The sequence below is a fragment of the Crocodylus porosus genome, unplaced genomic scaffold, assembly GCF_001723895.1.
Source record: "Crocodylus porosus isolate Cpor-Errol unplaced genomic scaffold, CroPor_comp1, whole genome shotgun sequence".
NCBI classification, from domain to species: Eukaryota; Metazoa; Chordata; order Crocodylia; family Crocodylidae; genus Crocodylus; species Crocodylus porosus.
The window spans coordinates 17372447-17395897 of NW_017728943.1; the positions used below are offsets into that span (position 1 = coordinate 17372447).

General features: G+C 46.8%; 2 protein-coding genes across 4 annotated transcripts in view; one reads left to right on the forward strand and one right to left on the reverse strand.

Annotated features, from left to right (window-relative positions):
- CCDC191 (coiled-coil domain containing 191) overlaps positions 1–15993 on the forward strand; it is a 38172-nt gene extending 22179 nt beyond the window's left edge. Inside the window, exons 12-17 of the mRNA XM_019548778.1 lie at positions 1732–1814; positions 3777–3878; positions 5076–5219; positions 9391–9543; positions 9901–10055; positions 14751–15993. Of these exons, the coding sequence (XP_019404323.1) occupies positions 1732–1814; positions 3777–3878; positions 5076–5219; positions 9391–9543; positions 9901–10055; positions 14751–14883 (770 nt within the window). The 3' untranslated portion in view covers positions 14884–15993. The remainder of the gene's footprint in view (positions 1–1731; positions 1815–3776; positions 3879–5075; positions 5220–9390; positions 9544–9900; positions 10056–14750) is intronic.
- The window catches only part of ZDHHC23 (zinc finger DHHC-type containing 23), a 48181-nt gene that overhangs the window by 21086 nt on the left and 3644 nt on the right, over positions 1–23451 (reverse strand). The window contains exons 4-5 of one of the 3 annotated variants that reach the window (XM_019548780.1): positions 22081–22256; positions 3009–3701 (exon numbers count right to left, since the gene is read on the reverse strand). In XM_019548780.1, the coding sequence (XP_019404325.1) occupies positions 3634–3701; positions 22081–22256 (244 nt within the window). In that variant the 3' untranslated portion in view covers positions 3009–3633. Of the gene's footprint in view, positions 1–3008; positions 3702–17347; positions 22257–23451 lie in introns of those variants that run through there. The other 2 variants (XM_019548781.1, XM_019548779.1) reach the window with 2 other exon arrangements.

Below are 23451 nucleotides of genomic sequence, written 5' to 3' on the forward strand. Positions count from 1 at the left end.
TAAGCCACTGAGTTTACTTGAGGATTGGACCTCCACTCCACTAATCATGGCTCTTGCCCTTCTTACCAGCTTAGCTGTCAAGGCTTCTTTGAAACCTCATTGCAGTGGCCATTAAATCAGCTGCCTCATGCCTCAGCATCCAGATTAGTCATGGAGAAAATTCTTTCCCAACACTCTCAAAGTCTGACCAATATTGGTAAAGGAGGAACTGCCCCAGCTGTTGTTGGTGCAAGGATTGGCCCTTGAAGATATTTTAGATCTTGGGGCTCATACAGGCTTCCATGTCTAGCCTTAGATTGTAATTCTAGGAATTCTGACCCTCTGTGCTTCTTGCCTTTTGTGCATAATTTAATTTGCTACAAAGGGAACACAAATCTATGTACACTTCATTCCTGGACACTTTTTTGATGCTGTTATAGAGAAAAGACTTCACCAGTCATGTCTCAAACCTACTCCATTCTACTTGAGGAAGAGCTTTGTAGCTTTGCTATCACAGCTTGTATCAAACTGCTCTTTCCTGGGAGGTTATCTTGGCTTTTTCAGGCTTTCTGCTGAGTCTACTGCTACATGACTCAGAGCAAAACCCAGTTCTCATACTTTGCCATGGAATAAATTCTGATCTAGTAGCAGTTCTTCACTCTAATACCCCTAAGGGCTTTCCAGGATTTGAATTTTGGCTGACCATTTAGGCATAGTTTTTCCTGCATAGAAGCAGGGCTGTAGGGGACCTCCAGAGGTCATCTAGTCCATCCTCCTGCCTGAGGCAGGATCATCCCTATCCAAACCACCCTATATGATCCATAATCTAAACTATTCATGAAACTACCATCAGCCCTAACATAACACAAGACATAACACCCTACCTGCTGCAGGTAGAACAGAGGGACCATAACATCTAACCTCCTGCTTCTATTAACAACCTTTTATATGTGCTCAGGAGATCCCAGGTAAAGGGCCATGTCCCCTGCTACTGAGGAAGGCAAAAACCCACACAGTCCATACCAATCTGACCATGGCACGAAGAGTCTGTTCTCATGAATGGGCCTTTTAGTAAATACAGTATTGTAAAGACAAAAGACATTGTGGGGATTGGAAAGCTTATTTTGTATTAATTATCCTGAAAGCAAATAATTTTTGTTGACTAGATATGTTGGACTGTTTTTAATGTTGGAAAGATTCATAACCTGATTGAATGACTCCCTCAAGTGCTGCACGAAAGCACTGGTTCCCTTCTCAAGGGCAATCAGTGGAAATTCCAGGCTGCTCCTGAAGTAGCCATTCCCAGAGATGCTGCTGGCGAAACTGTCTTTATTGCTAATATAGAACCTCCAATGTTATATTTTCTGCTCCAGATTTTTATCATATCCTGGCCCCATATGTCTTTTTCCTAAGGCTCTTGTGTGTCTCAGGAGGATAGGAGAAAGAAAGGAGCAGGGATTGTCTGCATTTACCTCATCCCCTTAAAAACTAGATGTGGTAGCAATGATTGCTTCCACAGCCTACCACTGTTGCTGTGAGTGAGGGTCAGTTTTAGTCAGAGTGAGGTACCCCAACTCTTCTCATAAAGGACTGAGCATTCTTCCTCCACTAAAAAGTTGGTGGTGCCTGAGCTTCTCCACACCAACACTGCCAGGCCAGGCACAAGTGGGAGGTGTGAGACATTTTCATTTTGGCCCAAACTTCTGCCCTGACATTTATTTACTCTATGTACTATTGTTCCATACCGTCTAGCCATGGAAGAGAGAGCAATTCAGCGAGCTGAACGGAGGAGGAAACTGGAAGAGGCAAAGAGAAAACGAGAGGAGGAAAAACTGGTAAGTAAAGCAGAGCTGAGAGCTACTGTAAAAGAAAGCCTTTCATAGTCAAGGGCTGGAAAAGGTCCTTCATCGCAATTGCAATTGCAAACTTGAGCTTGAAGGGCTTTCACCGTGAAATGGTCAGTGGCTGATATGCGCACTAAGAACCCCCACAAAAGTTTCTGCAGGAGCATTCCCTCATGTCTCTAACCCTGCTAGACTACAACAGGACATACACAAATGCAACCTGTTGAGTTGGTGTTCTCCTTTCTGTAGCACTGGAAACCCATTCTTTCCCAACTTCTACTTAAAGCCCCATGTTGTGCAACTATACCTTCATCCAAGGAGGTTTGCATGGGATCTCTTCAGAGCCTATCAGTGCCATTCCTGAATGGTCTTCAGGGCTCACGGTTGAGTGAAGAGAAACACTAGTCTCTGCCTTCCACAGTCCAAGGGTGGATTTGTTTCATTTTCAACCCACCTAAGAAATGGTATAACAGTTCTGGGGAAGTTAGTAAAGATCTGCACTTATCCAGGGTGGTGTAATCTCTTTCTATTCATCTCCCCTACAGTGTCATTAGATTTCTGGGTTTTGGTGTCATAAACAGGTGTTGAGTAGGAATCCTTTCTCTCCTCTACCCACTTAAATGCTTCATTGCACATCAGGCCACGTGCATTGTACACATTCATACCTTCCTTTGTAGCATCAGGGGAACACAGCATTGGATTGACTTTTGATCTGATCCAGCACAGCAAACCCTACCTTTTTATTTATTGTTAAACCTCTCCCAAAGTGAAAAGATGATTTAGCAACACTGTGGGTGTTTGCAATTAATAAGGTCAGCCCCACTCTACCCTAAGCATCTTAGATCTAAGAGACACACAAGGTATCAGTTTTGAACAAATTACAGCAATGTTGGAGTGGAAAGGGACTTTTTCAGTTGTGAAATACCATATTGTAAGGGAAATACATGCTGAAAACCATGAAAGCAGGTAATCTGTTCAAAATCCTTGGCCCTGCTACCTCCCAGGAGGGGAACATCCAAGGATCTGAGTCAGGTGCAACAGAAGGAGGCCATGTCAGTTTTTCTGTCCCAGGGGCTCTCCTTAGGTTGTGCAATATGCTTGAATTTTTTCCTTCAACAGCGTGACCTTCTGAAAGTGGTGACATTAGCTGCACAAACATCAGGACACCCAAAATAAGGATCCACCAGCAACTGAGGTGTTTTGTACCTTCTGAGAGAGAGACAGATGCAGGAAGATAACCCAACCCTTAGAAGTGGCTTTAACTTGGAGGCGGGCGAGGACCCAGATCAGCTTGCCAATCTACAATTAACATGCTTAAAGGGACTAGGCAGTGCAGTGGTAGAGATGGGAGCTGTAGTGTGGTTTTCAGCTATTTGATGTGTGAACCAAAGGCAGCACTGCTGTTGAACTGAAACCAATCCATGATGCAGACAGAAGAGATTCTCGATAGGAATAAGCAGTATTATGAAGGGCACCTCATGAATGCTGCCTCAGTTAAACATCTTTGATTTAGCAGTTGTGGTGCACTGGGGAAAAGACAGTTAAGAAACCATAACTTCGGTAGCTTTCTGCGTTGGAGTAAAAGTGGAACTTCACAGGTTGCAGATATGGACTGTGGAATTCATTGCTGGGTGGGAGGCTAGAGCTGAGTAACTAACACTAACATGTAAAGTTAACCAGTCCTAGAGACATGTGGTCAAATATTCTACTCCAGGGTGTTTGATGCTGTGTTCTTCCCTACCTTGTTACAGATCACTGCGCAAAAGGCCATGTGCATCCAGAGGGGTTTTCTGCCTTCCTCTGAAGCTCATTACTGGTCCCTATTAGAGACAAAGTGCTTACCTTGGTAGACTTGTAGTCTGAAAGTACCACCTCCCTCTAAAAAAAAAATCAAATAAAAAAAATCAAATATGGCAACGCCAATTCAAACCTACCCACTTCCTTATTTTTAAGGCCCAACTGAAGGCTGAAGAAGAAGAACGTCAGAAAAAGGAGGCTGCAGAAAAAGAGGCCCAGTTGGAGAAAAGGCGAGAAGAGAAGAGACAGCAGAAACTGGTGAACAGAACATGGCATGCATTTGGCCCACAGTCACAACACTAGAGAGCAAGTGCTGTAACTCTTTCATGGCTGTTCAGGGGCCCGATTGAAATGGGTTGAAGATCTTTGTGGAGAGACTGGTGTTTGCAGAACAAAGCTATGTGTTACAGTTGTCAGCTTGTTCTTGGCAGTCTCGGTAGAGGTACTGAGGATTGAATGGGTCATACAGAGCCCTTTTGTCCCCAGATGTTCTCTCCAGTGAGGTACACCAGTAAACCAGGTTGTGTGGTGGGCTGTGCAATAACTCCATCTCACTTGGGTTGTTTTCTTCTGCTCATGTCCCCAACTCTCACACAGCTGTATCACTCCTAAATGTGTAGACCACGCTAAATAAGCCCTAGAAAGTTTTCAATGAATGGGAGCACCTCCTCTGCTATACCCAGGTGCTGCCACCTCAAGGTTATTGCTGAGGAAATGAGCTGTGCCAAAAACTCAAATAACATGATGCTTTAAATCTCAAAGGAATCTGACCTAGATGCACTGTTCTACATAGAGCAAAAATGAGGCATGCTGGCCTCTCTTCCTGTATATCAGACCACTGTACATTTGAAAAATGTCTACCATCTCCCAAGCAGCTAGGCCTAGATTTCAGAACTAATGTTCAGACTGAGGAACTTTCCTCATAAAGGTTCATAGTTGATCCATGGCACTTAACTGATGCAGAATTCTGATGCAGCTTACAGACACGTGCAAGTGGGGATGCAGTGTCCATACAAGTAACAGAAATAGGGTCTTATTATATGAGCAAGTTGTAGTAAGCTTGTATGCCATGGGCACTGTCATGATGCTGTGAGCCCTGGTAGCACCTGAACAAACAAGTGATACTACAGCAGCAGCAATCAGGGTCCATAGCCCATGCCCTGGGTTCTCTGTTCCTTTGACTTAAATGTTTGGAGTAACTCTTTCTGTAGACATGACCATCCTTCCCAATGATGTGAGGAAGAGAGATTGATGCCTTTGCAACACATGGCCCTGGCTGGCTGACTCATTTCAGAAGCAGCTGATGTGTGTGTTTGCCGAGCTATTTGATCACTCTCATGCTACTACTAAAATGAGCCACAGAGTCCCATTTCCTGCCAGCTTAGGCTCCCCATATACAGACTATGGTTATGTAGGTTACCAGGATGAGTTAAACCTCAGCTCTTTGAATTGCAGAAAGAACTGGAGAAGCAGAGAAGGCTGGAGAGAGAGCAGCAGCTTCATACACAAGCCAGAACATATTATGAGAAGGTCCTGCTGAGAAAGCTGGGATTAGATCCCTGGAAGAGGCTGAGAAAACAAGCCCAGGAAAACATGGTGGTAAAGTGCCAACTGGGAACAAAGTGGAGGAACCAGGCTCTTGGGGAAGAGAAGGGAAGGGAGCAGCAGCCTAGTGGGGATGGGGAAAAAGTAATGGACTGCAAGACCAAGAGAAAATCTGCTTTAAGTCTATCCCCACGCAGGAGCTTTATCCTGCCTTCTCACCCCTTAGAGTGCATTTCTGATGGTACACTCAAGCAGCAGTAGGTTTTACATGTGATATCTTTGACTGTAGCATGGCAGAGTAGCAGAGTGTGTGGTGCATCCTGCTAGAGCTCCAGAGGGGTGAGCTTGAAGCTGTACCCTGGACTTGTGTTGAAATCTGCCCCCTTAATCAAACCTAGCTCTAAGTAGGTGCTTGATCATTGTGGGGCTGGTGAATCCAAGACAGCTGGATGCATTGCTAACCCTATCATTCCTCTAGTACTCTACATCCTCTGGATATAGAAACTGGTGTGCCTTAACTCTGCTAATTCAGTGGGCTGTTAGGCTTGGGCCAGCCTTTGACTTTGATTTTTTTTTGGATCTCTGAATATGGCTTTCCAATTTAGCTGCCTTCTCCTGATAAAACAAGGCACAGTTGGTCAAAGAAAGGGCAGAGAGAGAGAGAGAGATGAGAAGCATGTGGGTGTGAGAGAGGCTACGTGGGGTAGGGGACAGTGAACATTTTCAAAGGTGCCTAGGTTACTCAGGAGTCTAAGTCCAATTTCACAAACATCATAAATATTCTAGCCCTGTAAGTCCTCTTGAAAATTGGTGACATGCAGACCTTTTGCAAATCTGACTTCCACTTATTTAATTTGAAAGGAAGAGCAAGAGGAAACATAGCAGAGGTGAAAGAGATAATGAAGTGTAGACATAACAAAAGGTTTCCCCACTTACAAGCAGGCCATGAAAGAAGGAGTATATACAGACATAAGGGTTTCATGAGTATGGAATGATATTGCTATAAGCTGTTCTAACTGTTCAATCTGCGTGCTCCTACATAAGTGCAAGGCCATTGTAATTTTAACCCTGTTTCATTCAGTGTTAAAGCTATAGTTGTTTAGCTCACGTACATGGCTTTAGGAACAGAAATTATAGTTGCATCCTAATCACTGATGCCTGCTCCCAACGGGCAAGTCCCTCCCCCCTTTCAAAGCAGTTGAAAACTGTGTCTGTCCACAACCCAAAACAGCTCATTTAAAAACTGATCAAAAGAAGTCATTTTGGGTTGTCCTGCTGTTCACCCTGGGACTCACTGCCATGTGATCAGAGGTCAAGCTTATACTAAATAATAAGTCTGGCATAATGTATGTGGCAAGAGAACCTCTACAGTTATACCACCATAAACATGCCAGTCCTTAAAACTTAGGGCAAAGCAAGTCAGCCACTTGTGCAAGAAGATATTGTCAGGCTGATGCAGATCTAGTATGATTGGGTCTGGTGTGTTATGGCAGTGCTACTCAAACTTTTTTTGTACCAGGACCTGTTTGTAACCATTGATTGCCAATCCCAACCCAGTAAATAGTTTAAATAGAAAACAGCCCCCTGGCCCTGCTAGTGCCCCTCACTTCCAACCCACAGTTCCCCACCCCTGGGCCCCAGCCCCACAGTGTATGGGGCAGGGGGTGTGTGGGACGGGGGTGGAGGGTATATGCCTCCCCTGATGTGGGCCCACAACAGGCATGGGGCTGTAGCCTGGCCAGACCAGCACAGGCAGAAGCTATCCACAGCCCAATGGGCAGGACCCAGCATGGGAAGGCAGAGCAGGACAGCAAGACTGTTGCTGCCATCGCTGGGACCTCTGCACCAGCTATGCCACCAGCAGCACAAGGAGTAATGGATGGGGGGGGGGCACTTTGCCCTCACCTCTTTCTGCCACCAGCTGCTTGCACACTGAGCCACAGCTCTACCCTGCTGCCATCTCTTGGCTGTTGCCACCACCAGTTCCTTCAGGGTGCAGCTCTATGCCAGAAGGGAGAAGGGGTGTCTGGCAGCCAGATGGCCTAAGGAGAGCAGTGGTGGTCGCAGCAGCGGCCAGGGCATGACGGCATGGTGCAGCTGAGGCCCAGCACATGACCGCACATGGTAGCAGGAGACAGCAAGAGCAGTGTGCCTTGTCCCCCCCCATCCCTTACTCCTTGTGCTGCTGGCAACATAGCTAGTGCAGGAGTCTCTGTTGCAGCAGCAGCAGCAATAAATCTCACTGCCGTGCTTCATCCTCCCATGCCAGGTCCAACCCACTGGGCTGTGAAAGCACCTCCTGGCTGTATCGGTCTGGCTAGGCTGCAGGCCTCCTTCTGCTGTGGGCACATACATCTGAGCAGGGGGAACATGCCCCCCATGCTCCCCGATGCATTTTGCCTGTGCCCTCAGTCCCCCCACCCCTATACCCCATAGACTTACCTGCAGGGAACTATGCAAACTGCTCCCCATGCTGCCTGGCTGCCGCATGTATTTGTGCGCATGCACACACACATGGCTCCCCCTGCCTGACTGCCCTCCTCCCAGCCCTAAGCAGTCCCTTGCAGGCTGGAATTCTGCCAGCCTGAAAAGGGAAACCCAGTTTTCAATGTTTTTCTCCTTTAAAGGAGAAAATCCACATTTTTCCATGGCAAACAGAAAACCTGGATTCCTGTTTATTAGTATGCCAGCATTATCATATGGTGAAGCACAAGCATGCATTTCAAAATGTATGCAACATATGATACATTTTGAAAGTTTGCTCGCGACCCTCTCATATATTCTTGTGATCCATTTTCAGGTCACGACCCACAGGTTGAGAAACTGTGTTATGGGACCTCTACTCTTCTCTAAAATATCAAATCTGGACTGGGCCAGACTGACTATTGGCCTGTTCCAATATGATCATCCCTCCACTCCTTTAGGCAGGCAGGGAGAATTCCAGAAAACAGTAGGAAGCAGCTTCCAAGTCCTCCACATACACTGCACTAAGGAAACCAGTGTCTGAATGGCGGTATGCCAAGCCATGGCATACCGTGAAGTGCTTCTTGGAATGGGAAAACTCAAGTGTATCATGAAGGACACTGGCCAGATTAACTTCTGCTGGAAGCAGACAGCTTCTGTTTAAATTCATCAAGTTGCACCAACTTACAGCAGGGCTGAATTTGGCTGCACACGTGTGAGCATCTGGTGAGGAGGGAGAGGGAGTGGCAAGCACCTGCTCTGTAAATCCATCTTGGTGACCAGTATCATAGAAGCCAGTGATGCAACAGACTGATAAGGTTCCAGGTCCAGTCCATTCCCTTGGCAGTAAAAGCTGGTACCCTAGCAAACACTGTCAACCAGCAGTCTGATAGGTCCATGTTGTGGACTGTTAAGAGACTGAAGAGGAAGGAAGCAGAAAAACAAGGAACATTAAAAATACAAAAAAAAAAAATCAACTTTCTGGAACGTTAGGTCCCACAGTTGCTAAGGTATCTTCCTTACAAAGAATCCCACAGCAACTTCATTACAGTATTGTTCCCAGCTAAAATAAGACCGAGTTAGAGCAAGCTGTTGCCAGGATGAGCTTTGAGGATACAGAGTGAGGATACAGAGTTTTTCAGGGTTGGAGAAGCTGTGTGACCAAACCAGGCTCTCCTAGCAGGACTGACTCTCTTTCCTGCTAGACTTGTGGCCTAGGTTACATGGCCTTTCAGAACTGCAGCAGACCTATTCCCCAGACATGCTCCAAGACCTGAGTGACACTTTCAGAGCTCAGCCATTACTTACTACCCCTAACCCTACCCCACAAAACTTCAGCCAGTCAGTCCTTGCACATGGTAACAGACAACCTCCCTTCAATATGCTCACTAGCATCCTGTCCAATTTCGTTTTAACACCTTCAGTGATAGGCTTCTTATTTCCTCATAGCACTATTCTTTAGTCTAATAGACCTTGCTTATAGCCTACTTCCTCACAGGAAGCTGCTCACCTTTCTGTCTCAGAGGTCATGCCCAGAAATGGTCGTCGTTAATGACAGGACTTTGTCTGAGCTACAATGGGGAGAGAGATGCTTCAGAAGATATATGAAGCTTTCCAGTTTGGGTAAAACCCCACATAAGCTGGGCCCCACTGGGATCTTTACATTCAAGCCAGGGTAGTTTTATGGCAGAGGTTCCAGAGCTAGCTGCAGCCCCAGGACATGTTTTTTTGGATAACAGGCCATTCTTCTCACTCTGCCCAGATGGCACAAAGGCACCACTGCTTGGGGCTCCAAAGGAAATGCCTTATGGCCTGGCTTCAACACACACAGGAGATCCTTGCTGGGAAGATGGCTCGAGCTGAGGAGTTCTGTTCCTGTATGCTACTCAGAAGGGGCTTCAGGAGCTGGTTAAAGGTAAGTTCAGGCCAAAAGGGTGGGGATGTTATTCGTTTAAGCACCTGCTCTTGTATTCCAGAGCCCAGCTGCAGCCCATAAGCACCTGCAGGCTCCAGGTAAACTCTTCCTCACATGGACATGCAGTCTGTCTGCTGCCTCATTGACCTCCCTTTCAGCTTCCCAACACTTCCGGCTTTACTTGCCAGCCCTTTTCCCCACTCATCACTATCCTTCCTAATACTCCTTTCCTCACTCCTTCAATCTCTGCATTCTCTTTGCTGTCTGTCCCACTTAATCCTAGCCCTTCCTTCCTTTTCTTCTCAACCCTGGGCTCAGGAGAACATTCTCACCTATTTTTCTGCATCCATTCCCCAGTACAAGGCTTCCCTCTCTATCCTGGAGGAGAAAGCAAGCAAGTTTCATGCAGCCTCCTTGAAGAAATTGTTCTTCTGGGCATGGTTTGATCTAGTCAATGAGGAAAGGACTGTATTCTGGGAAAAGCAGAAGATTGCAGCTGAGCACAACAACAGGTGAATAGGTTTCCTTCTTGAGAGATGGTTTCAACTTGTGTTTAATACACCTTGTAGGCATTTTTGAGTGTCTGGGCTTTTCAAGTCTTATTTTAGTTGCGATATTCATCCTACTGTCCTGAAACTAGTACTTTGCCCTCAGTACCATGAGAAAGGCCTGCTGTTTTGCTTCTGATATTCTGCTCTCATGAATAGGGCCCTGAGGAAAAAAAAAAAAAAATCAAGATTTCACAGACTGTGCAGATACTGTGAAATTAGCCCCACACCGTGACTTTTAAGGGTTGCAAGCCGGTGCCAGAAAAACGTGCAAAAGCACAGGTTTCCCTTTGCAGGCTAGCAACATTCCAGCCTGCAAAGGGAAACCTGTGCTTTTGCAGCCTGCAGACGGCTGCTGGGGGTGCAGCCAGGCAGCTGAATGAAGGTGAGTCTATAGGGATTGGGGGAGGGGGGGAAGGCAGATCGAAGCCCCCACAGTGAGGGAAGGAGTGGGGCCCTGGGTGTGTCATGGGATGGTTGGAACCTGGGTAGCTCATCCGGGGGCAGAGGGGCTCCTGCTGCTGCACACACCCCAGGAGAGGCACAGAGGTGGCACGCATATGGCATCACACATGGCTTATAGTTTCATAGTTAGTAGGATTGGAAGGGACCTGAGCAGATCATCAAGTCCAACCCCCTGCCACAGGCAGGAAAGAGTGCTGGGGTCATCTGACGCCAGCAAGGTGTACATCTAGCCTCCTCTTAAAGATCCCCAGGGTAGGAGACAGCACCACTTCTCTTGGAAATTGGTTCCAGATCCTAGCCGCCCTGACTGAAGTAGTGCCTCCTGATATCTAGCCTGAATCTGCTCTCTGTTATCTTATGGCCATTGTTCCTTGTTACTCCTGGTAGTGCTCGGGAGAACAGGGACTCTCCCATTGGCTGCTGGTCTCCCTTGGTCAGTTTATAGATGGCCACCAGATCCCCTCTTAGCCTCCTCTTGTGGAGGCTGAACAGGTTCAGTTCCCGTAGCTTCTTCTCATAGGACCTCCCCTGCTGCCTGCTGATCATGCAGGTGGCCCTCCTCTGGACCCTCTCCATGCTATCCACATCCCTTCTGAAGTGCAGTGTAGCATCCAGAACTGGACACAGTACTCCAACTGGGGCCTGACCAAGGTTGCATAGAGGGGGAGGATCACCTTAGACCTGCTCGAGGTGCGTCTGTGGATGCGTGACAAGGTGCAGTTAGCCTTTCTGACTGCATCCCCACACTGGTGGCCCATGTTCATCTTTGAGTCATTATTGACTGCAAGATCCTTTTCTGCCTCTGTGCTGGCAGGGGGAGTTCCCCAGCCTGTAGGTATGCTGCTGGTTCTTCCTCCCCAGGTGCAGCACCTTGCACTTGTCAGTATTGAAACCCATCATATTCTCACCTGCCCACCTCTGTAAGTTGTCCAGCTCTGATTGCAGCTTGTCCCTGCCCTCTAGCATGCCCAGCTCCCCCCACATCTTAGTGTCATCTGCAAATTTGAACAAGGTGCTATTCACCCCCTCGTCCAAGTCACATCTTCAACATCATCTTGATGAAGATGTTGAACAGTGTGGGCCAAAGGACCGAGCCCTGGGGGACCCAACTGCCCACGTCCTTCCAGGTTGAAAATGACCCATCCACCACCACTCTCTGAGTATGGCCCTGCAGCCAATCGGTGATCCATCTGACCATCTAGGGAACGACACCACCATCACCTAATTTTTTAATGAGAATGGGGTGCGAGACAGCGTCAAAGGCTTTTCTAAAGTCCAGAAAGACTACGTCCAGTGACGCCTGCATCTAAGGATTTAGTGACCTGATCATAGAAGGCCACCAGGTTGGTCTGACAGGACCTCTCTCTGATGAACCCGTGTTGGTTGCCCCTAAGCATATACTCCTATGCTATACTCCTATGCTGGTCCCTCACCGATGTGTGCCTGGATAAGTTTCTTGAAGAGCTTCCCCAGGACTGAGGTAAAACTAATAGGCCTATAATTTCCTGGGTCCTCCTTCCTCCCTTTTTTGAAAATGGGGACCACATTGGCCATCTTCCAGTCCTCTGGCACCTCACCAGAGCACCACAAGTGCTTGTAAAGCTTCCGAGGCAGTGGCAGCAGGGCACAGAGACCAGTTCACAGCAGCAGCCCATCCTCACCCCACACAAACCCTGTGGGTATGTGCCTCCTGTGCCTCCCCTGAGGCATGTGCAGTGGTGGGAGCCCTCCCCCCCACACCCCTGGACAAGCTGCTCAGGCTCTAAACTTCCCACAACCCACCCAGGGCCTCATTCACCCCTGCCCCACACTCCCCCTCACTCTGGGGCCCTCAATCTGCCCCTCCCCCACCACACCCCTTCCCCTTCACAGACTTGCCTGCTGTGGTGGGTGCTGCTCTGCATGCTGCTGGGCTGTGATCCCAGCTCTGTCAGTGCATGGCTCCCCCCACCCCCCCTTGCAGCTACCCAGAGCCTGTGCCACTACTGCCCTGCATTTGAGGGGGGCCCCATTAGCCCTGACCTAGTGCCTATGATGTGCACACCTGTTGCACATGCATGGCTAAAGTATAATTTTTCATAGAATATTCACAGAACTACTGGGACCCATTTGCCAAGATCAATGTAGTTTCATGAATATTCCATAAAAAAAAGTTGTACTTTAGCAATGCATATGCCATGACTTTTCTACAAAAAATCCACAATTTCCTCAGGGCCCTGCTCATGACTTGCCTTGAATTGCCAGTAGCAGTGATTGCCTCAGGTGAGGCTTCACCTGCAGATGAGTGGAGGGAGTGGCCCCTACCCTTTCCACCAGTTCTGAATTTGCTGAAAAAGGCAGCAGGAAGTGAATGGTTAAAGCTTTTAAAGCCCACTAATGGATTTGGCTGCATGGCTTCTGTTTAAAAAGGTATTTTAGAGAATCCTTAAAGTGGCATTAGAATGTGTCAAGGAATAATATTATGTGATCTCCAGCACTGGTCTTACTCAGCAACATCCTAGGCTGAAGTAGGCCCAGTTTACAAATGCAAACATGCTTAGCTGTAACCTCCACTTGCAGTCTGAGAATCCAACTGGTTCTCTCTGCCTTTTCTGCGCTTGCACGATTCTGCCAGTACCTGATTCTGCAAAGGAATCTGAAATAATGACTTTGTTAATGATAAAGCTGAACGGCCACAGCTTAGTTGGTGTGTGCCCTGGGCAGTTTGCTTTACTGGCTGTAACAAAATGTCAACAGCCATGGGAGACTAACACATACCTCTTTGTAGGTTAGATTGTTTTTACATACATCTGAATTACACTTGGATTAGGAACAGACAGATGTGCATAGATCCCAGGGTAAAATACACAATAAGTGGCTGTTAATGTGCTTTGCCACTAGGGGGCAGATGAGCTAACAGCTTGGTTACCTGTAGCTAACAGCTACTCCAGGATGGATGTGGACTGACAGCATCGAGTGGTGTAACTTACAGTAGTAAAGATTTATCCCGATTATTTCAGGAGAAAGTTACCCAAGTTTAGAGGCCTGGATCTTTTGCTCACTTTTTTTTTCTCCTCCCCTGGTGTAATGCTGATAATGTTGATTTAAATATTTTACCTGTCCAGTGCCAAAGACCATACAGAGCAGAGATGTAGAAATCACATTCACTTTTCTATATGCAGATACACAACACAATTACAGTAGTGTAGTCTTCCTTTAGGCCAGTGTAAAGATGGAGTAGACATAGTGTACAGTCCTATACCTGTGTAAATCAATCTACACTGGGGGAGTTACTCAGAGTTTGGAATAATGATACAGCAACCTAAGTTACACTGGCATAGCTTCAGCTCTCATCAATTTTGTTCCACGGTAGTCATTTGCTTGATGCAAACAGAGTGGAATCAGCTACCTGTCCCTGGTAGCAAGGTACTGTATTACTGCCTGCTGTGGGCAACTACCTGGGAAGAGCTGGTCACCTCTTGGCTGTGGACATCACCGTAACTTACACTGTTTTGTTTTTTTTTACACCAAGTTAGATTACACCAATAATATTTAGAGAGTGTAGACAGATGCATTACAATAGTAAACATAGGATCAGCCTAGACAAGCTCCACTGCTGGGTCCTGGGACAAGCCAGGGAAACCAAACCCAAAAATTGTGTTGTTAATGAAGAGCACGGTCTCAGTTCAACATCAGGGTGGATTTACATGGCTAAATAAGTAGAGTTAAGAAGGTGCTTGGATCAGCATAACAGTCATAGTAAACTGGAGGTGTGGAGAAGGACCCAGGCCAAGGGAAAGTAAGTGGGCTTGTTAGCAAGCAGTTTACATTAAGGAAAGTTGTCCTTCTTGCCTCCTACACTTTATAGGACCCGTTTTAGCCTTTTTGTAGCATCCTCTCTCTTCAGGGAACTGAGTAAACACTGTCAAATTAATCCAGCCGGAAAGATGAGCTAGGTCCTCTGAGGACAGGTGACCGAGTAGTACATTATTATTCTGGAATGACTGACAGGTACAATTAAGACACCTGCACTAGGTCACTGTAACCTCTCACTGCCCTAGCTGTAGCAATAGAGATTAATCCTTTGTGTTTTATGGGAAGAACTATGGATAAACTGTGATAGCGCAGAGGCTTTTGATGCCTGTGGGCACAAGACCATCCATTCCATTCCCTCCCATTTCATTTCCATTCTTTCTATCTTTATGTCTCTCACAGGAGAATGACTCTGACCATGTTCCATGCCTGGAGACAATACCCAGCCCTGATGAAGGAGGAAAGAGAGAAAGAGGCAAGGAGGGAGCAGCTGCGGCGAAGAGTTGCTGAAATTCTCCCCGACTTCTGCACATGACAAACTAGGGCAAAACGGGGACAGAAGAGCGGCTTCTATGATGAGCAGAACAAATGCAAGAGGAAGGCTGCATCTGTAGGGGAGCAAACTCACACGTCTGAGGGACCCAAGGTCTTCCCCATGTGGGGCAGGAGGGTTGGTAGGCTGATGGATAAGCTACCAGAACCTCTTTCTGGTTCTTCTGTTTCCAGACTGAGAGTAACACTGGCAACCAGGCTGTTGGCTTTGCTTTCTACCTTGAGCCCCACAATGGAACAGCAACACCTTGCTTGATAGGTAGTGAGATATTGTGCAGGATAAATTCCAGCTGAAATGCAGTCCACAGGGGGATTGTTTTTGCTGTAGTTAGACTCTGGCTGTAGAAGTGAGACTCGAACATCTGCCCTAAGGCAAAGCCAGCCTAGAACCAAAATGTGCCTTTATATCCTGGAGCAGAGTCCTAAGTACCTTTCTGTAGCTCATATCCTCTATGAGGTGACACACTGTGGCTTTATGCAAGGATAAATAAACAGAGTCCTTTGACAATCTAAGACAGCAGTGTCATTGAACAGCCCTTGTGCTGTGGAACAGTGCACAGAACCCAGCCCATGAGGGACAGCTGCTAAAAACTTGTAGGCACAGGGTCTGGGGTGAGGAAAATGGTACCCTTTATGACAGCTAACATAACTCTATATATGCCACCCAGCACTTGTATAGAAATTATGATAATTAACTGAGGGTTAACCCTATAGCTCAGTGCAGTGCTATGCAGAGGTACCTGAGCTAGCTCTGAACAAGCTGCTTCAGTCCCAGAAGCAATGTTACCATGTCAGAGCAGTGCCATCTATACAAGGGCTAGTATATATCCTGGGTGGAGTGTTGTGCTAATGTAGGTAAGACTTCTGGTTCCTCAGGCAGCTTGTTCAAATTAGCCTGGACTTAAAGATGCATATGGTGGAGGATTGAGCTATGAAAGTCTAACTCCTAGACAGCTAGCCTAGGACAGGGCAAATTGCACTTTAATTCCCCCAGCACAGCTCATGCTAAAGCTTAGGCTCCCCGCTGAGGCTTTATTTGAGCATTTTAGCACTGAACACAGCTAGCCTTTTGTTGATTAAGGCTTTTGACTAGGAGCTATTTCACGTGATTTACTATTGCATGTAACCACCTAGTCAAAATAAGCCTATAACACAGGAGTTAAAACAGAATGAAGATTCAGTCTTCTAGAGCAGTGGTTCGCAATGGTGGGCTGTGGAGGTGCTATGGGTGGGTCACAAGGGCTGCTACTGGCAGGGAAGGAGTCAGCTGATCCCCCTGCCTCTGCAAGTGTTCCCCTAGGCTGCAGGGTTGCCAGTTGTCCATTGGACATTTGGTAAAAAGCCAGGCTAAAAATGCCTGTCTGAAAAATTCATTACAAAAATGGAACCATGGGAGGGATCTACTCAGATGCAACAATTCTCAAGTTATATGCCCATGAAGGAAACTGTCTTGACGGGACTTCAAAAGAAGTCTTATAGGTTGGATAGCCAAGTTGAAGGCATAACAACCAGAGCTGAGCCTATCCCCTTTATCACCCAGGCAAGTGCCCTACCCCTGGCCTTGGCCTTTAGGCCTCTCCATATTTCTTTCATGAGAAAGAAATGCCATACTATTTTCGAGATCATATATATGGAGAATTCAGTGTACATTAAAGGTTCCTCCATGATACAGCTATAAAGACTGCACAACCTGTGCCTAGCCATGAGCACAATCAAGTCCCCATTTATCTTCCCTTTGTTAGTAACTTCAACCTTCAAAGGGAACTAACTCACCCAAGATACAAGAGACCCAGGTTCAGGACCACGCTGTCATTCAGAAAATCCACATCCCAAGTAAGTACTCTAGTCACCTGGTTACACCATGGTAACAGACTCTATATTTTGGAAAAAATCTGTGCAAAAACCCCCAAACATCCCAGTTATCTGCTGCTGCAAAAATCCAGGCCGTGTCCTAATGTAAAACAAAACCAAAAACTAAAACTTACTCTTTTTCCTTCAAGGAGACTTCCTATTTTTTAAATATATCAGCCACTATCTCTGTCTCTCTAAAAATTACCTTTTGAATTGAAAATACCACAGGCCAGTAAGTAACTTTCAGTCACTATTGGCTTTACTGAATCTAAATGGAAATGTAGGTTTTTGGAATACAGCAGAATTGCCCTGAAGCACGCAGTTGCCTTGTAAGGTAATAGGGCAGGGGTTAGCAGCTTTTTCCAGCAGGGGGCCAGAATGACCCAGCTTGGGTCTGAGACCCGCAAGCACTTGGACCTGGCCACCACTGCTGCCCTCCCCCTGCGTTTTACCACAGGGCCTTCTATCAAGGCCCAGGAACCTGGCTGCAGCATGAGCAGAATCCCTCACTGCTCAAACCAGCTGGATCCAGCCCGTGAGCTGTAGGTTGCTGACCCCTGTAATAGAGGGTATATTAATCAAGACCATGCCATAGATAATAGATAACTATTTATTTGAAAATCAGAACTGCATCCATCTCAACATGCTGGCCATGTTACAAAGTGGACACATAACACACTTCTTTCAATAAAGCTCACACGTACAGCATTTCATGTTAGGAATCCTCCCAAAACCTAGGGAGGAAAAAACCTACCCAACACGCACTTCAGTAGAAACAATTTTTTTAGATCTTGTATCTTTCACTGTATCATTAAAAACAGTTCTATAAAGACACAAGCTCTTGAGAAGTCCAATTTGCAATTTCAGGAAGAACCTCATCTGCTTCTTGCAGAATCATCCCTTTACAAACATCCTGGGGCTGGAAGAAAGTCTTAGGGAACCAACAGCTTCACTGAAAACAGTAGAAGGAACACACATTCATGACTGCACACAAACACACACATACACAAACGCATGTACGCTTCCTGCCCTAATAAGGCAATATACATTCATAGACAATAATATGCTCATTGACTTTCTTAAGGTACTAGGCAGTCAGGTAGTATCCACTCTAGAAAAAAAATAAAATTTGCTGTAAGAGGTTAAGACACTTGAAACAAATCTACACTGAAAAAAATAAAAGCACCATTACAGCATGGAGGCAGAAATGTGTTTAGAATCACTGGCAGTGGCAATTCTTGGTCAGCAGTGACTTCTGTCATTTGAAAAACAAAAAAAACTCTAAAGGTTAAGTGGTGGGGATGGGTTACATACAGTCCTAGGACTGGTCTACAAGAGTGTCTGCCACAGAACAAACACATGGTTGAGAAGACACAGTTAAGGCAGAATGCCAAATTATCGCTCACAACATGCAACTAGTGCATCAGCAGCACTGAACTCACCAAACAATAGGGCACTAGTATTTGTGCATGGGTTGGATACCACAACAGTAGGCAAGTGTTATGAGAGTCTTGGCTCTTTCAGGTTCACCCTGGCCTGCACAATGCCCACCACAGAGTAACAGTACAAGCCTCAAGGGTGGGGGGAGGATAAAACATCCATTCCAACATTTTGATGGGGGAAAAGCAAGTTAAAAGGGAAAAAAAAATGGCTGAAGTCCTTCCCTGGTTTGTTTGGGGGTGGTTTTTGGAACAGCTTTAAATTCCGCCACTGCACAGGAAGAACGCTGAAGGCCTGGACTATATTTCTTCATTGCTATACATGTATGCATGATACTTCAGACAAAAGCATGACCTTGCCTTGAGGAGCTTCCACTTGAGCATCAGTTGATCTCACCCTGAAGCCCACCTCTCCAGCCAACCTCCCTCTGTGACCCAGCTTACTACACCACAGTGGTCCAACAGGCTGTTAGTCTCATGCTGCTGCCCTTTCCTCCCAGACCCCAAGCCAATCCCTGATATCCCACCACACCGTACCAGATATTAGCTTTCTGCTACCAGTGAGGCCACATGGGGTCAAACAAGACAAGATGAGTAAAACATAGCATTCTTCACACGAGACGGTCCACCATCCCTACCAACGTTGTGGGGTAGTTGCCCTTCATTGACTTGCTGCTAATAGCTGTGGGTATTCAGAGGAAGGTCCAATAATCAGAAATGCGGCCACATTCTTCTGCCTATTTCTGCTCAGACTGTGCTTTCCAGCTCCAAAAGGCATTCATGAGGTAATCTTCCAAGAGAAAGGCTTGGATTGTAAACAAGGCAGTGGCCATTAAAAAAAAAAAAAAAAAACAGGGTGCAATTTATGGCCTTGTTGCTCCATACAGAGAGTCCACAGATCTGCTGCTGCAAAAGTCCAGGCTGTGTCCAGGCAGTTCTGATTCCCACTACAGAAGGATGCTGTGCATAAAAACCAGCGCACTGGTTCCCCCATTTGATTGAGAGAAGCCACCCCCCATTCTGTGCTCTAAACTATGCAGCTTCAAAGTACCTTTTTAAAATTTTTGGCTCAGAAGGCATCTCTCTCTCAAGCCTTTCCAAAGTCCCAACAGGAAAGAGGTGTGCCAAACTACTTCCCTGCTGGTCGAGCCAAGGTAGAGAGATCAGTGCAGTGCCATAAAGATTCCCCTCCCTACAGGCTCCCCCTTGATTTCAGCATATCCCAGCAGGCCCCCTCTATACCCATTCTTGCTATGGAAACACTTGCAGCTAATTAGCATGGACATAAAGCTTTTGATGCAAGCATGACCCTGGGCTGACTTCCAGTCCCTGATGAAATGAGCCCCTCCTAGCTGCTGGAGGGATTAACACGAGACGTGCAACTGATCTTCATTTTGCATCAGGGATCAGCAGGGGGCTGGAGTCTCCATTTTCCTTGGGTCATCCCCAGTCAGAGGAAGGAAGTGAGAAAACTATTCACAAAAAAAAAGAAATCAAATAAAAGCTCTTTCCACATCTCTGGGCTCCAAGCGCAGCAGTCTGCTAAGACTCACCAATTACCTCTGTGTTATGGAAAGCACACACGCTGCTACAAGGAACACAACAGTGCAAAGTGTCATTATTTCAACTTAATTTAGGCAGTGTGTTGGCAAGTACGTACAATGGTTGCGAAAGGTGTTGGGCTGACAGTTCTGGGGGCCAAAGTTACAGTAGTAAGACAAACTTGGCCCTCCAGATTCTTTACCAAAGGCCTCTAACCAGCTGTTTGGAAGGGACAGCCTCTTGTGCCAAATTCCAGTCTCCAAGCAGCCCCATGCTATCTTCCAGCACAGGTAACTAAGTAATGTAGCGGACATTTATTAGTAATTAGAGCAAAATTCCTCCCATCTCTACTCTTGCGTCTCAGCTCTGCTCAGCTCATTGGTACTGCTTTGCTCTTAAAGTCCTGGGCTTTTCTAGCCACATATGCCAAATTATGAAGGTGTTTCATAAACATACACATACTGATTGAAAACGCACCAGCTCACACATTTTGCCTGAAACAGGAGCCCAGGGAAGTGCAGGTGAAGCAAGACATCAGATCATCTAGCACCACACCAAGCTGGTGTTTTCATTCAGATGCCTCCTCTGGGGTCCATCCTTCAGGCCCTGCTTCTGGGATCATTCTGTTCTCACCTTTGTGGCTCTTTTGAGAAACAGGTTGATTATCAGGACCCATACAAGTTCTCAATGAATGGAAGAGAAGGAGCCAAAAATGCAGAATTTCTATGGGGAGCCATCTACCGCAAATCATAGAACAGAAGGATCGAAACAATGCTATCATGAGAAGACAACCCCAATACCACCACCACCCTCTACACACACACTTCCTCCTGATGAGGACAGAGGTCATTATAAAGGCAGTAGCATCATCAGACAAGGGACTATTTGCCCACCCTCAAAGATCAGCTCCTCTCCAGAACTACTTATTAGACCTACTTATACAGTTGGGAGAGATAGGATGCAAACTTCATCATGTCTGGGGAAGAGGCAGAGGCAGTCACGCTCCAAGAGGGAACTAAGAACAGAAAGCATGTTAGAAGAATTTTGTTCATGAACTTTACCACCTGAGGGAAGTGGCCCACGGTTGACTAACACCCCCCCTCCTTTTCACATGGTCAAATTCATTAACCAAATTTGGTTAAACTAAAGCAATTATTTTAATCGCTTGTCCTTAGCTTGGAATGTGACTTGCTCTGCCAGTCCTGACGCAACACTTCTAGCCTAAAATGTCATCTTTCCATCTCTACAAGGTGGGCCAAGAAAAGAAATGATCTCATGTCACAAATCTTGCTTCTGTCATCTCCCTGGTCCATTACAGCTACAACATACTACTTACTAAGTTCCTAAGTAACTGACAGCTTTCCTCCTTGGAAAATATTTACCAGTTCTCTGATGACTGAAGTTGCCAATGGAGCTAAAAATATTTCAAGGAAGTCAAGTCAAGTCCTGGGATTAACTCAGTCTCCCCAGGGAGCCACAGAGATGATAAAGGACTATTGCATGAAATGGGACTGGTCTTCCCTTCTCACTCTGTCACAGACAGAGATAGAATAACACTTTTTGGCAGGCTAAGAGCCGAGACGGTTTCAGACAACCCTAGAGTTGTGTTGCTCACAAAGGCACTTAACAGAAGCACTAACACAGATGGATGGAAGGAAAGATGGAGAATGATGCACAAGAGAGAAGGGAGGGGTCCAACAGGGAAAAAAAAGCAACCACTAGATGGTGCCCTTTTTAAATATCCTCCAAGCTATCTGAAACCCTACCCCAGGCAGTGGGCAGGTTTGCTCTCAGCTCCAGGCATCCACTCAGCTGCAAAATATTGCATGTGGGTGAAAAAGGGGTGGGAGGAACAGCAAGGGACTTCATCCTGACCTCTACAATGAGGCCTTGAAGTACGGCACTGGATGGCATCGATCTTGATGCACGAGTGCAGACCTGCCAGACCCCGGGCTCTAAGTCCTGTGCCAGCCTGGTGAACCTTGTGCACAAATCACTTTATGATGGAGATAAGCAGGAAAGAAGGACGGTGTCTTCTCCCCAACCCCACAGTCTGTGTGTATGGCTTAACTGGTTATGCTACCTGCTGCTGGCTGCCAGCCTGTGAGAAGCATCTGCCTTTCAGTGCCTCTTTAGACGCTGATGATATGAGCAGCCCGCAAGTCAACCCAGGATGGAATGGTGTTGGGAGCCCAGTGGAAGGAAGGCAGCATTCGCTTCCACTGCAAGTCGATGTGGTCAGCAGGAAGGCTGCATTCACACAATGTCTTCAGCACAGCGCAGTGGGGCAGGTGACCCCAGACTCAAGAACTGGCCCCAGTTGCATAGGAAACCTCGGTTATACTGACCCGTATCTACCACCAACCCGCCCAAAAGTCGACGCCCAGTGTTGTCCCGGAGAGCCATCCGAGCTTCCCTCTCGGTCACATTGTAGCTGACGTTCAGCAGCTGGATGAGGAGGATGTAGCCCATGCCAGACGTCACAATGGTGCAGTACCACACACAGGTAAACGACAGAGCAGAACTGGCAGCAAGGATAAAAGACAGAGAAAGAGAGATGGGAGATGGCAGCCTTTTAGGTTTTGGCACAGTTGCTTTCCCTTTGTAACACAACCCTTCAACCCCTTTCCTCACCACTTACAACAGCCAGGTGTTGTTCTTCTGCAGCCCCTTGCCTCTGATGAGCCCAGGCCTTTCCAAACATTAAAACCTCACAGCAACCCTCCATAACAATGCAATGACATTTGCATCACAAGTTAAATTGACACAGGGCAATGGTGAAACAATGCCTTGCTCTCGCACAGTGCTCTTTGCAGGAAAACTCGGACCCATATTATACAGATGGGGAGACTGAGGCACAGGCAGGTGAAGCGACTTGCCCACAGGCACTTGGAGCCAGTGGCCCAGCCAGAAGTAGAACCCAAGTGCCCTTGCGGTGCAGCCCTGTGCTCTCTTACTAGGCCAGCCCCTTTGCCACCTCCCACAGAGAGGGGTATTAACTCCATGTCCTTCTTGGTAGACACACGGATGCCCACAGGAGTGAACTTATATGCCATGGGTTATACAGCAAGTCATGGGGGGAAACAGGGAGAAGAACCAGGACACCTGACTTACCTGACTGTCATCCTAAACAGAAAGGTCCCACCCCACCTGGCAGCAGCCAGCACCAGCCACTGTCACCTCCATCTGTGTTGGACTCTGATCTAGTCATGGCAACACCCTTCTCTTGCCCTCTCACCGCCTTTCCTACAACTTCTTCCTCATTCCAATCAACCCTTCTCTTCCCTACTTCCTGGGCATTGCCCAGCTACACCACACATTTAAAAACCCTACCAAAACTTGGGCCTGGCACTTCCTTTGCTAACTGTCACCCTGACTACTTCCTTCCATTCTTCCAACCCAATCCTCCTGCCCCCAACACCCTCTTATTCAGACCATAAGCCCTTTGAAGCTAAGTTCACAGATTCACAGAAGTTTAGGGTTAACTCCTCCTAGGTGCTTAGCATACTGAAAACCTGATCTGGTTCTAAGGTTTTAGGAGATACTGGAACACACATACTGGCACTAAGGGATGACAAACTAAGAAAGAAGGGGAAGGGATGATAAGATGCAGCCAGCCAAGGTGAAGACGCCAAGGCTGTGGGGGGGATGGTGGAAAGGCTTGGGACTTTAGGAGCAGGGACTATAAAGGAATTAAGTGAAAAAACATTGGGTTGGAA